The sequence below is a fragment of the Vigna angularis genome, chromosome 1 (assembly GCF_016808095.1).
Source record: "Vigna angularis cultivar LongXiaoDou No.4 chromosome 1, ASM1680809v1, whole genome shotgun sequence".
NCBI classification, from domain to species: domain Eukaryota; kingdom Viridiplantae; phylum Streptophyta; class Magnoliopsida; order Fabales; family Fabaceae; genus Vigna; species Vigna angularis.
The window spans coordinates 24,321,408-24,336,621 of record NC_068970.1 but is presented as its reverse complement, the minus strand read 5'-3'; the positions used below and the strand labels follow the sequence as shown (position 1 = coordinate 24,336,621).

Here is a 15,214-nt window from a genome sequence, read left to right as displayed (position 1 = left end):
TGAGAATGATTGACCATTGTAGTTTCAAGATAACCCCCAAGACTGAGCTACCATGCAAATCATTCTAAACACTAAGGGCATCATCATGTATCCCCCTTAAGGGTCATGGACTACTGATACTTTTCACTTTAACACCAACATGATAATGCACACATAAGCCCTTAAAGCAACTGGAACAATTAAGTAAAATAGCATACTGGAATAAATAGGAATATAGGCCGAACGGAAAACATCAACACATAATGAGCAAGACCGAACACCCTGTGAATGGTGGAGACCGAACGGTATCTCACTTCCCAAAGGACAGGATCGAACGGTCCATAAAAGGTAAGATTGAAGAAGTGGCCGAACATTATTTAAGACCGCCCACTAAGAGAGACCGAATGCTACTACGACCGAACGCTACTTGAGAGATCGAACGCTACCTAAGACCGAACACTATCAAGACCGAACGCTACCTAAGAGACTGAACGCTACCTAAGAGACTGAACGCTACTTAAGAGACTGAATGTTACCTAAGAGACCGAACGCTACCTAAGAGACCGAACGCTCAACAACGCATGGCCGAACGATTATCAGTTAACTTTTGGCGAAACTGCATAATTTTGCAGAATTTCTGCAAAATTATGCACAACACCTAACATAACATTCCTAACCATTTTTACTAACTTCTAACACCCTTAATTCTTGTTTTATACTTAATTAAACTTATCTAAATGATTCTAAGCATTCCTACTACCATTCTAAAGTGATTAAGACTCAATTTCAACTCTAAAACACCAATTTTCCCAACTTAGGGATCCAAAAATCAATCCTACTGCTTTGCACTTATTTTGATCAATTTAGTGACTCAAACAAGTCACAATACACTAGCTAAGACTGCCCCAACACCCCAATTGCGCTTTAGGCCCCAAATGTCCAAAATCACTACCTCACTTCCCCCAATTTGCCCTAAAACACCATAATTTCACTTAACTTTCCATTTCATTCAAGTTATAACAAATTTATCACTCCAAGCACTTCCAACACGCCCAATTACAACAACTAGATTCAACCAATTCAGTTTACAAACCTCACGCTACAATTTCATACATCACATGCATCAACATGTATGACCCACTTATTTTAGAGCTTAAACAAGCAAACCAAACAGTACACCCATTAATGAATTTAACATACATACAAATACTGCAAGCAAATTGAAAACAATATCTAGCTCCCCTTACCTTGGAGTTGAGTAGTACAGCCCACTAGAATGCTCTAACAGTGCCTCACACAGCAAGGACCCGACCAAACCCCACTGAAGAAGGAAAATCTAATCGGATGGTTGCAAAGCTCACTGCGCCGCGGTCACTTGAGCACCACCTAATCCAACATGCAATGGCTGAGTGTGAGGGAATGATAGAGAGAAGGCAAAGCAAGGTTAGGGAAAATAAGAGTTCTAGAGAGAGAAGAGAAAGTTGGCTAATGAACTCAGATTTTGAAAGGTCCCTTCTAAGGTCATGATGTCCTTAGTTTTACGGGCCTGTCTGCCTCAACCTAAGGTCCAATAACCCTACATTTTCAGGCCCTTACATATTTTTTATTTTATTTTTCAATTAAATTACTAAAACTGTTTATCTTAACTGTTTAAAAATTTGTTTTCTATCTCTCACCCATTCTTTTTTTTCCACTTCTATCTATCTTTATGATCGAAGACTGTATTATAAGAGAGTTTGAAGATTAGGATCTTACTGGGAAGTCTCAATAAATTGGAGATCTACACTTTTTTTGTAATTATTTTTTCTTTTTTTTTTTAATCTTCCATTCAGTGCTTTAAGTTATCAACTACTGTGGATGGTGGAAGGAGGAGGGGAAGAGTTCATTTGAGTAGATAAATACGTTTTTGGATTAGATTATTTGAGTGGAAATACAAGAAAAAAATTACAGATATCAACTGTAAATGGAAAATTCAATTTAAATTATCAGTATTATGTGAATTATAATATAAGAAAAATATATGATTTTCAACATCTAATGTCATCTACGTTTAAAGATTATATTTGGTTGAACAGTGAGTCTCACTTTTCATCAGTATCTTATTTACATTTTGCATCGTGTATTTACTGTCCAAACATACGGATATATGAGTGAGGTTGTTGGTTATTTGTGGAAGCAGGTTGTTGATGTGTAGGTACTTTCGGTAAATTACTGAAGTATCACGTCAAATATATTAAAACTATTCATATCAAATATAATATGGTTATTTATATTAAAAAAATATTTGAAAATTTTACTTCAGAATGAATTTTAGAATATAATTTCAAAACTATTCATATGGTTATTTATATTTAAAAAAATAGTTGAAAATTTTAGTTCCAATTAATTATTGAGAAAACAAAAGATAATCATTTATTTACCATTATACTAAATTATGTATTCATTTTTATTGTATAAGTCATAGTAACTAAATATATAAATTTTAAGTGCATTATTTTGGTTCTTCCAAAAATATTTGTTAAGGTCTTCAACTAGATATTTTTATCCTTCGTAAGTTATTATTACTCATGTACTGTATATTTACTAAAGTGTCTATTCCTTTTATGTGGAACCACGCACAACTGAATGACACTTTCACAAGTTGTGCATGCCACATACATGCAAATATTTCTACATCAAGTAGTGGCTTGTGGATGGGCAGAATAAATTTCACACCATTAGAATCGATTTGCGGAGGTGGGAATCGATTCCCAGCCATAATAAATGATTTTTTGGAGGTGAGAATCTATTATCTATCACGAGACTGGATTTTTGTTGATAGGTTGTGTTTTGTATGTTTTTTTTTTCATTTTTAGGAGTTTTAACTAGTTAAATTCTAAAGTATAGGGTTTACAATGAAAGTGAAGGTTTGAAGTCTTTTTTTGGACTATTTGTGACTTGTTTAGAGGTTAAGTTCATCAAATTGTTAAGAAATGAGTAAAAATTAACTTTTGAACTTTTAGAAGGATATTTAGTTGTTTGAGTTAGAATTTTTAGAAATGTTAACTAACGAGTTCACTTAAGGTCTGAAATAACAAATGGAAGGTATAGGCCAATGTGGAAGCGTGAGAGTTGGAAAATTTAAGGTTAGTAGGCTCAAATTATGTAAAATTGTTATTCTGCATAATTCTTCATTCTAACTGAGTGAGTATGGTTGTTGAGCGAGTAGAACAAAATTTAGTTGAACGAATGTAAGCGTTGAGTGAGCAGAACCCATTGCTTTTGTATTTGCAGAGCGAGTTAGTTTGAGGGATAATCTTCTTGTAACAATGGATGAGCGAGAGTCCTCGCCAAACGAGAAAGTTTTCTTTTCGTTGAGCGAGTGTAGGCACTGAGTGAGAAAGTTTTCTTTTCGCTAAGCGAGTGTAAGCGTTGAGTGACCTGTTCAGATCATGTCTTGAGTCTTTCTTTCTTTTGCTTTCTTGTAACTTTTAACTATATTAGGGCTTTGAGGATTGTGTAAAAGTATTTATTGAATGATATAATGGCTTATACATGAGGCTATGTTTGTATTCAAGGTATGGTTAGACAATAATTTCTAAGGTGAAATTATAATTGGTTGTTTCAAGTATTGTATGTATGAATGTAGGAAACTCAGTCTTGAGATCATCATGACACTCTAATGATCACTCATTCTCAATGGAGGGGTAGTGCATATGGTGAGAGTAGTAGGAGATCCTAGTCTAGGTGCTCCATCTTTGCCTAAGACGCGAAACAGACTAACATTGTGTGTGTGTGTGGTGGGGTGAAACCAATTCGCAATGGTTATGCAGAGTAGTAGAGGCCACCATAAATGCATGATTCGTTACAACTCAACATTCATACTTGTATCTGGATGGTCAGGTCTATGTTTATGATATGCTTAGGATGCTTGTTTAATTTTTTATGAAATGTGATGTATGATGAATTTTGATATAATGTGTTGTTTCTTTTGACATTAGCTAACCCTTTGTATGCTCTTTGTGTTTGTTGGTTTCTTTTGCAATGATCACCTGATTGATGTGAGCAAATGTGATGACGTCTCCATGGAATAGATTTTAGGAGGTGATGACGCATATATTTAGTTGAACAGAGTAGTTAACTATTCTAGTTTTTATTTTGAAAAAATCTTGTATAAATAATCTTTTATTTACTTCGGTATTGTATATAATGTTAGACTTATAGTTATATGTATTTATTGAGTTAAACTCTTATATTATATTAATATTGTGATAATTCCTTGATAGTGTTTATACTATTTTCATTACAATTATCCTATATTAAAATAAAGTGTATTATAAACATATAAAAAAAACCTTTTTAATAAAATAATAATTTATCTTTTTGTTGATAAAAAAATAATATTTCAGAAATAAAAAATCAAACTGTTTATGAAAATGCTGTAATATTTATATATTAGAAGTTTAATTTTTTAATTTTGGTAATTTTTTATGTAAGTATTAAGTAGTATTTCTAAATATAGTAAAAGATGTAATATTATTAGTTTTGAAATTTGAAAGTATGAGAGTTATTTAGTAGTACAACTTTTGAGGTTTATATCAATATAATATGTGCCTACAATTTTGATAAGAACACATACTAAACTATTATTATAATACTTAATGTTCCTTACCAATCATTTCTTTATGATCCTCATCATTTTGCATGGGAATTAAAACTAATTCATCATCCTTCCACGTTTTTTTCTTTTTATTTGTTTCTGGGTCACGGTGAAAGATTAAAAAAGAAACACAAATTTTCAAATAATTTGTTCGTGGGATCTGAAAATTGCATTGAAACAAAATTCCAGAGTAAAAACAAAAACAAAACTGCAAAATTAAATCTAACACCGAACAAGCAAAACCTCCCCAGAGATCGCTATTTGGAGCCATATTGTTTTTGACGACGCTAAGGTTATATTTCTAATCTTCTTGGTTTTATGAATCCACCCTTTTATTTTCATTATTCTCTGTTCACAACAATATTTCCCTTTCTTTCTGTTACGTACGGACAACTGATAAGAAACACAACAATCTTAAATGATAATGTCTGGATTTATAAAGTTAATTAAGGCATACATTTGTGCAGGTGGTGAGATAATGATTGATGGAGTCTGACAAGAACGAACGTGAGACGAGTCGCGAGGTTTGCGCGAATGGAAATAGCATCAATGCGGCAGAACTTGAGGCCAAACTTGATGCAGGAAATGTTCAAGAAGCAGAAACAACATTGCGTGATGGGTTGTCACTAAGTTCCGAGGTTCATTTTTGTTTGTTAATTGAATATTCATCTTCCAACAACCTGAAACCAATGCTACAATGTCACATTGTTCATCACCATAACTAATTACCTGAGCTAAATATGCTCCCTCACTGTTACTATTTTGAATTGGTAGGACCTTCCGAGATATAAGTGTTGGAATGGTTTTATTTAATGTGATTGGATTTTGAATTGGTTCTGTTTATATATTATTATATTATTAAAATAAAGTGGTTAAAGTGAGTATTTATATTATTATCCCATCAAATTTCTTACAAATACAAATATACCACATGTCTCATTTCGTATTGGGATTGAATTGATGGATCCCTTTGAGTTAAATCGATGTAGTCACTTGTTTTTATTTTTATATGTTGATAGGAAGCAAAGGCTGTTCTTGGAAAATTAGAGTATCAAAGAGGTAACGTGAAAAATGCTCTTCAAGTGTTTGATGGAATTGATCTTCAACCAATCATACAACAATTACAAACTTCCCTTTCGGAAAAAGGACCAGTGAAGAATGCTTTGTTGTTTGAAGTCGTCTACCTAAGAATCAAGTCTCTACAAAAGTTGGACAAATGTACTGGTATTAACCATTATTTCAACTATTGAAAGTTGTTTTCTACTTGTGGTTTGATTTTTCTTTCTAAATGGAGGTGAATCCTCCATTATACACTTTGAAGTATTCTATCTTTACCACAACATCCCACTAGATGAAGTTGGGTAAATGGATTACCCAACACTATTACTTGTTTAAAAACCAAATTCTAAGGGATATTAATACATTGAAAAACTTGTTTCATGGATTTATACAGAAGCTATTGATGAGTGTAAGTGTGTTCTTGATGCTGTTGAGAAGACATATGGTCAGGGTACATTTGATACACAAGTCGACAATAAATCGCAGGAGATAGCCAGTCGTGTAGTGGAGCTCCTTCCAGAGCTTTGGAAACAGGTTGGTCGTTATGATGAGGCATTGTCTGCTTATAGGAATGCCCTACTTAGCCAATGGAACCTTGATAATGAATTTGTTGCAAGAATTCAGAAGGCACTTGCTGTGTTTTTGTTGTACAGCGAAGTGGAGGCAAGTCCACCTAACAAGACGGATGGGTCTTATGTACCCAAAAGCAATCTGGAAGAGGCAATTCTTCTTTTAATGATTATTTTGAGAAACTTCATCCTTGGTAAGATAAAGTGGGACCCTTCAGTTATGGAACACCTGACTTTCACACTTTCAACATGTGGACAAACCTCTATTTTAGCAAAGCAATTTGAAGAGTTGATACCTGGTGTATACCACCGCATTGATCGTTGGAATTTTATAGCCATGTGTAATTGTATAGCTGGAGAAAATAAAAGTGCTTTGAATCTACTTAGGATGTCTTTGCATAAACATGAACGACCAAATGACCTAATAGCATTATTATTGGCTGCCAAAGTTTGTAGTGAGGATCCTCATCTTGGTGCTGAGGGAGTAGGTTATGCACAAAGAGTAATCAATAATGCCCGAGGATTAGATGAGCATTTGAAAGGTGTGGGTCTTAGGATGTTGGGACTTTGCCTAGGAAAACAGGCTAGGGTTTGTTCTTCTGACCATGAGAGGTCTAACCTTCAATCCAAAGCTCTACAATCATTAGAGAAGGCAATTAGATTGGAGCAAAACAATGCTGATCTCATTTTTGAATTGGCTATTCAATATGCTATGCACCGAAATTTAACTGTTGCTTTATCTTGCGCTAAACAGTTCTTTGACAAAACTGGTGGCTCTACATTGAAAGGTTGGAGATTGCTTGCTCTAGTTTTGTCTGCACAAAAAAGATTTGCAGAGGCCGAAGTAGTCACTGATGCAGCTGTAGACGAGACTGCAAAATGGGAGCAGGGGCCATTACTCAGGCTGAAAGCCAAGTTGAAGATCTCCCAATTACGACCCATGGATGCAATTGAAATTTATCGGTACCTTCTTGCATTGGTTCAAGCCCAGAGGAAATCACCTGGGCCACCTAAACAAGGTTCACAGGTATGATTATGCAATCTTCTCTTCTTCCAAGGAATATTATCTTTAAATTTAATTCAATCGTGATATGTTTTATCGAATAATAGTGATGATGACATGTAACTTTGATGTGAATGTTGTGGATTTTAATAACGATATGATTAAATGATTTCAATGACTTCCCATGGATGGGATTGACTTTATATTACCGTTGTAATTGGATAACATGTAATGAGGGGATTGGATTTCCTCCAATATTGTTGTTAATTCAAAGCTCTTTGTTAGAATAATTTTGGCTTACATGTTTAATGAGTTTATGTATCACATGTTACAAGAATTTAGTTTTCGGAGATAACATTACTCTGCCTTGGAAATTTTCCCAATTAGCCTAGTGAGATTCCATACTTGGTGTTCTGCATAACACAAGTAAAACACATTCTGATAGGAAACTACTTGTATATAGAAGAAGGAAAAACGTTACACAGCCTAACTGTCAAGGCAGTTAGGAAAGGTGGCTAGAAGTCTGTATAAAAGGGGTTGGAGTGTTTGGTGAAGAGTTAGTTTTTGAGTCCTATTGGTTGACAGGGACTTTTTTGTCCTGTAGGGGGAGGTTAAGCTCTCTGTATCCAATTGTATCTTGTATTCTTGATTGTTTGGTAATACAAAGAGGTTATACAGTTCTGAGTTGTGTGTTCGGCGTGTGTAAAGCGTGTTTTCTATAGGTTCTTGATTAAAGAACCTATCATTTGGTCCGACCTGTCGGATCAAGAAGGGGGAAGAATCAACTATGAATAGCCAAACGGAGGGAAGATTAGATAATCTTGAGATTACAGTGGAGGGAATTAAGGAGGAGACGGCTGCGATCCGACGCGACCTACCGCAAATGATGAGGTTGATGAGTGAAGGTCAGAATAATCAGGGGGTGGTTCTGAAGGGAGTAGCAACTCTGTGAATGATAACCCTGAAAGACGCGACAATGGGGGAATACCACAGAAATGGCGGAAAAGGGTGGAATTGCCATCGTTTGAAGGAGTGGAGCCGCATAGTTGGATTAACAGAGCGGAACGGTTCTTTGACATCCAGAAGGTGGCTGAGGAGGATAAGGTTGAACTCGCCTACATTATCATGGAAGGGAGTGCGAGTTATTGGTTCAAATATTGGAGGGAAAAAACCAAGAACCGTTCTTGGTTGGGATTGAAAGTTGGGCTGATTAATCGCTTCGGAGGTGGTTTCAGAGGGACCGTGTACGAACAGATGGCAACGCTGAGGCAAGATGGGACGATGGAGGAATATGTTAGGAGTTTTGAGATACTTTTGGGTCAGACCCAGGGGATATCGGAGGAGCTGATATTGGGATTCTTCCTAGCAGGGTTACGAGAAGAGATCAAAGGCCAAGTACGAATCCAAGATCCTCCAGATTTGATGATCGTGATAAGGGTTGCGAGGTATGTTGAAGACGCAATGAACCGAGCACGCGGAGGAGTCTGGAACGGGGTGAAAGTGAATTCCGTGGGCACGCGAGTCACTTCGACGATCGTTAGAAGCGACGGTGATCGTAACTTCGCGACGCGGACCGGTGGGGCAGAGGGAGTTGGTACGACCAGAAGGGAAGGATCATCAACGGCAAGTAACACCAAGGTGAGAAGTAATACCACAGCGGGAGGTGATAGCAGGGGAAGAATGGTAAGAAACTTACCTTATCCCGAGTTTCTGAAGAGGAGGGAAGAAGGTAGGTGCTTTTGGTGCAGGGGCCCATTTGCTCTGGGTCATCGATGTTCGGAGAAAAGCTTAAGAGTTTTGTTGTTAGCGGAGGACAAGGAGGAAGAGACGGTCGAAGATACAAACCCGGAAACGAAGCCCATGGAGTTGTCAGCATGTTTGGCAGAGGGGCTGACGCCTCCCAAAACCATGAAGTTGACCGGTTTGATTGGGAAAAAGAGGGTGGTAGTCCTCATCGATAGCGGGGCCAGCCACAACTTCATTAGTTGGAACATGGTGGAGGAATTGGGATTGTCGGTTACAGACACGCCTTCATACGCTGTGAGCCTCGGTGATGGGCATAAAAAATTGACGAGCAGACGCTACGAGAAGGTTAGATTAAAGTTGGGAGATGTCTCCATGGAGGAAGAATTGTACGTGTTTGAACTAGGGGGTGTCGATGTGATACTGGAATCGAATGGTTGGCGAAATTGGGGGAAGTCGTGATCAACTTGAGAGAGATGTCCATGAAGTATGTCGTGGAGGGCGAGAAGATGACTATAAAGGGAGACTCAGCTCTATCGAGACAGCTGGTAAAACCAGAAGCACTGTTAAAGATAGTGGACGCTGAGTCATGGATCTTGGTGTGGGATTTGGGCGTAGTGGAGCAGAAGCCAGTTGGTGAGTTGACGGGTGAACTAACAGAGGGGCAGAAAGTGGAGCTCAGAGCAGTTCTACAAGCCCACTATCAGGTTTTTCAGGAGAGAGAAGGGTTACCACCCCATCGAAACGCACAACACTGAATTGTGCTTAAAGAGGGAATAAATCCTATAAATGTCCGACCATATAGGTACCCATATCTCATGAAAGAAGAGATTGAAAAACAAGTCACTGATATGCTGAAGGCGGGTATTATACGGCCAAGTCAAAGCCCATACTCAAGTCCCGTGATTTTGGTGAAGAAGAAAGACGGGAGCTGGAGGTTCTGCGTGGACTATAGAGCGTTGAACAAGGCCACCGTTCCACATAAATTCCCGATACCCGTTATTGAGGAGCTGCTGGATGAGCTCAAGGGTGCAAGGTACTTCTCCAAGCTAGATTTGAAGGCCGGTTATCATCAGATAGGAATGGGTGAAGAAGATATTCCTAAAATTGCATTTCAAACACATCAGGGCCTTTTTGAATTCTTGGTGATGCCCTTCGGGTTAACGAATGCATCGGCGACATTCCAAAGCGCTATGAACAACTTAATGTCGCCTTACTTGAGGAAATGGGTGCTCGTCTTTTTCGATGACATTTTGGTGTACAGTCCCACGTGGGAAGAGCATCTTAAACATTTGAAACTGGTGCTGCAACTACTGGAGCAACAGAGCTGGGTGGCAAATAAAAAAAAATGCGAGTTTTGGAAGCAACGAATTCAATATCTTGGCCATCAGATTTCAGAGAAAGGAGTGGAGATGGACCAAGATAAAATCAAGGTTGTGTTGGAGTGGGAAGAACCAAGGAATTTGAAGGCACTAAGGGGTTTTTTGGGCTTAACCGGCTACTACAGGAGGTTCGTGCAGAGATACGGGGAATTGGCCAAGCCCTTGACGGAATTGTTAAAAAAGGGGAAGTTTGAATGGTCGGAGCAAGCCCGGACAACCATGGCAACTTTGAAATCTGCTGACTTTTGCGCCGGTTTTGGTGCTGCCTGATTTTACTCAGGAATTTCATGTGGAGTGCGATGCATCAAGGAGTGGCGTAGGGGCTGTGTTGATGCAAAACAGAAAGCCAATTGCTTTCTTTAGCACGGCGCTATCAGAAGGGTCTCAAAGTAAGTCCATATACGAAAAAGAATTGATGGCCTTGGTAATGGCCATCCAACACTGGCGGCCGTATCTATTAGGGAGGAGGTTTGTGGTGCATACAGATCAGCGCAACCTAAAATACTTGTTAGAACAGAGGAATACAATGCACAGCTAGCAGAATTGGATAGCAAAATTGATGGGCTATGATTTTGATATCGTTTACAAGACGGGAAGCTCGAATAAGGTCGCAGACGCACTGTCTAGAAAGGGAGAAGGAGGTATGGAGGAGGGAGAGTTACGGGCTATCTCCAGGCCATACTGGCATGATTTCCAGGAAATATTGAGAGAAGTGGAAGAGGATGACACGCTTAAAAAGATAATTGAGGATATCAAAGGGGACCCAAACAACCATGCAGCCTACACGTTGGAGAATGATCGACTACACTACAAGGGAAGGTTGGTTTTGTCGGCTAAATCATGTTGGATTCCCAAGTTGTTAGCGGAGTTTCACGTGACGAGCACCGGAGGCCATTCTGTGGTTTTTCGAACATACCAAAGAATAGCTCAATCATTGTACTGGTTGGGAATGAAAAAATGATTACGGAGTTTGTGGCAGAGTGTGTGATTTGTCAGCAGCATAAGTACTTGGCTGCTTCTCCCCAAGGTCTCCTACAACCTTTGCCAATTCCTCAGGCCATTTGGGAGGAGGTAAGCCTTGATTTTATTGTAAAGTTACCCAAATCTCACGGTTTTGACGCGATACTGGTGGTGGTCGACAGGCTGAGCAAATATGGCCACTTCATAGTGCTGAAACATCCGTATTCAGCTCGCACTGTAGCAGAGGCGTTCATCCAGGAAATAGTGAGATTGCACGGGATCCCTGTGTCAATTTTATGTGATAGGGATCCCCTATTTCTAAGTGTGTTTTGGAGGGACCTTTTCAAAATGCAGGGTACCCAACTCAAAATGAGCACGGCCTACCATCCAGAAACAGATGGCCAAACAGAAGTTTTGAATAGAATCCTGGAAGGGTATTTGAGATGTTTTTGCTCAGAGCAGCCTAGGAGTTGGAAGAAGATGCTAACGTGGGCCGAATACTGGTATAATACCAGTTACCAAAGTGCAGCAAGGTGCTCCCCTTTCGAAATCGTATATGGGCGAGCCCCACCAGCCTTGAGTCGATTTATTCCAGGAGAGACGTCGGTGGAGACCGTGGCCCAAGATTTGATGACAAGGGATGAGGCTCTAAAACAACTAAAGCTACATTTAAGGCAGTCACAGGAGGCAATGATTACTCAGGCGAATAAACGAAGGAGGGAAGTGGATGTTAAGGTGGGGGATTGGGTCTATTTAAAGATTAGACCCCACAGGTAGTCGTCCATGCCAGTCCGATTACATCCAAAACTCTCAGCACGCTACTACGGACCTTTCCAGGTGTTACAGCAGGTGGGAAAAGTAGCTTTCCGTTTACAGTTACCCGAGGCAGCCCGAATACACCCAATCTTTCATGTATCCCAACTGAAGAAGGCGGTGGGAGAGAAGAGGGTTGAGAAGGAACTTCCAGCTGAGTTGCAGGCAGAAGGACCCATGTTTTGGCCTGTAAGAATTTTGGACAGAAGGCCAAGACAACTGGGGGCAGAAGGAATACCTCAGGTTTTGATCGAGTGGCAAGAAGGGGGACAAGAGGACGCGACTTGGTAAGATGTGGCGACTATTTAGGAACAGTATCCTGAATTCAACCCTGGGGACAAGGTTGTTGGAGAGGAGGGGAGTAATGATAGGAAACTACTTGTACATAGAAGAAGGAGAAACGTTACACAGCCTAACTGCCAAGGCAGTTAGGAAAGGTGACTAGAAGTCTGTATAAAAGGAGTTGGGGTGTTTGGGGGAGAGTTAGTTTTTGAGTCCTATTGGTTGACAGGGACTCTTTTGTCCTGTAGGGGGAGGTTAAGCTCTCTGTATCTAATTGTATCCTGTATTCTTGATTGTTTGGTAATACAAAGAGGTTATACAGTTCTGAGTTGTGTGTTCGGCATGTGTAAAGCGTGTTTTCTATACATTCTTGATTAAAGAACCTATCACATTCAATCAATTTCGTCCATTATTTCTCCCCCTTTCTCTGTTTTGTTGAGTTAAACATGAGTCTTATCTTTCATCATAACTTGTCATGTCATAGTTTTGCTGCAAGGTTCCTAAAACATGAAAATATTTTTTCCAGCTCCGGTTTCTATTATTGTTTAATGACGGTGAAACATAAAACACTATGCTTATTTACCCTTAAATTAAGGTAATGAAAACTGAGGAAACAGATAAACTAGTCCTAAGAAGTAAAACTTCAGAATATGTTGAGATATTTTTCACATATTGTATCATACGTAAAAAAGGAAGTTTTTATTTAACTAAGGAAATGAGTTTTTTGTCTAGATATTTTGATTGCTTAATATGAAACTCTTCGATTATAAAATGTGGATGCCATGTCTAATCTTACATTTATTTTATTAACTCTTTTGTAGGTTGAAGATGATACGATAAACGAACTTGAAGTTTGGCATGGTCTGGCAAATTTATATGCAAGCCTTTCTCATTGGAAGGATGCCGAAATTTGTTTGCAAAAGGCGAAAGAGTTAAAGGAATACTCACCAGCAACAACACACGCTGAAGGCAAGAACAAATCTTTATGTTGTCAACAGTTTACTTTACCACATTGAACTTGTGCTTTCCTTCTTGTTTAAATGAAATTGACATTTCATATTTTTCAATGTGATTGTCCCAGCTATTATGTTCGAAGGTCGTGGAGAATATTTAGAAGCTCTCATTGCTACTTTGAATGCGGTTCTGCTTGAACCAAACTATGTGCCAAGCAAGATCTTGATGGCTTCTTTGATACTGAAAATCGATTTTATTTCTGCTGCACCTGTTGCTAGATGCCTACTTTGTGATGCACTTAGAATAGAACCCACCAACCGCATGGCTTGGTATTACTTGGGATTAACTCACAAGGCTGATGGCCGAATATCTGATGCTGCTGATTGCTTCCAAGCAGCTTCCTTGCTTGAAGAATCTGATCCCATTGAAGGTTTCAGCTCTATGATTTGACTACAGTCCTTGGCTAACTTTTACATATTCGTATAATCTTTTGTCGTCACTTTTGAAAATGTATCATTTTTTTTTCATTTTAAATTCTTATCATAAGGAACTAGTTTCTAAGAAGAAAAGTTGGCTTATATCCGAGAATAGGAAATAAGATAACAACGAGGTTCATTAATTGTAAAGAACTTAAGGGGTTTTATTGTGTTTGGTTCCTTTATTGCTTGTAAATGTGAGATGCTTCCTTGAAAGGTATACTGGAAATATTCAATTTTCTTGTTCTTTATTTTCATATACCATCATTGATAAAATAGTCTTTCACTTGTGTTGTTATGTACGTCTGTGTGAGAATGTGAGAACTTGAATGTTATTTACTAGGATGACCACGTGTAAGAAGGAGAAAGAGCCACAATTACCATTAAATTTCCAGGGTAATTTTTTTTTGTTTTTTTTTGAGAAATTTTCTTCAAATGACACAAAGTTTCTGTTTATGTACTCCTAGTTTATGTTTTATATATATGACATATATAAGAAGTTTATATTTTTGTTTGTGTATTTTATAGATAGATTTTATAGTTAGATTGGAAAAATATTGCCTATTGCTAATACGATAGTGTTGAATAAACAAACAAATGGACCCACCACTTGCTGAACAAAGTGAGAATTAATGCACCAAAAGATAGTGCACCGAAAGTTGGAGAAAATGTCTCCCATTTCTCCTTGTTTCACGGAACATGAGTGCACCTCACCAACTATGTTCCTTGGACTCTTGCACTTTCTTCTTCCATAAATTGAGAAGCAAAAAAGTGAAGCAAAACACCCAACAGAGAAGAAGAATACCACCGTGAAGAAAAGAGAGCCACGGTGAAGGAGAGAAATAGAGTTTTTTTGTGTGTGAGAGAAATATCGAGAGATGTAGACACAGTACAATAGAAGATACTGTGAGTGTGAAAGTGAGAGTTTTGTATACCATCCGAGAGGGTGAGATTTACTGTGAGATCCTCAGAGAGTGAGAGAAACACTGTAATCCTACTTTTATAGTGGAGATATTTTTCTGGACTAGATCCCGTGGTTTTTTTTCCGAGAGGATTTTCCACGTTAAAATTTCCAGTGTTAATTTTCTCTTTCCCTACGCTTTCATTTTTTACGCTTCCGCATAGTGCCCATTTTGGGGCTCACAGAGGAGGGAACAAGTACCGCTGTTTCCCAACAGTGGTATCAGAGCTACCGGTTCGAAAAAGTCAGAATCCTGTGAAACTCAAGATGGAAGGAGACATGTTCAAGCTAACTGCGGATAATTACTCCTACTGGAAGCCGATGATGGAAGATCATCTATACTGCAAGGATTTGTATGAGCCGATCACAAATCTGGAAATTCCGGAAGGGAAGA

The 15,214-nt window shown here is 38.5% G+C and overlaps 1 protein-coding gene across 1 annotated transcript; it reads left to right on the top strand.

Moving 5' to 3' along the window:
- Positions 1 to 5,103: 5,103 nt before the first annotated feature.
- On the top strand, positions 5,104 to 14,032 carry LOC108328214 (protein NPG1). The gene is made up of 5 exons (XM_052866993.1): positions 5,104 to 5,256; positions 5,638 to 5,842; positions 6,072 to 7,273; positions 13,251 to 13,416; positions 13,511 to 14,032. The coding sequence occupies exons 1-5, from the start codon at positions 5,104 to 5,106 to the stop codon at positions 13,831 to 13,833; spliced, it is 2,049 nt and encodes a 682-aa protein (XP_052722953.1). The 3' UTR covers positions 13,834 to 14,032.
- The last annotated feature ends 1,182 nt before the right edge of the window (positions 14,033 to 15,214 follow it).

Excerpts from the sequence above, each read along its gene's own strand:
- LOC108328214 (XM_052866993.1), top strand. The coding sequence starts at position 5,104 with ATGGAGTCTGACAAGAACGAACGTGAGACGAGTCGCGAGGTTTGCGCG. Across the intron at positions 5,257-5,637 it reads GGTTGTCACTAAGTTCCGAG|GAAGCAAAGGCTGTTCTTGG; the intron begins GTTCATTTTTGT and ends ATATGTTGATAG. Across the intron at positions 7,274-13,250 it reads CACCTAAACAAGGTTCACAG|GTTGAAGATGATACGATAAA; the intron begins GTATGATTATGC and ends ACTCTTTTGTAG.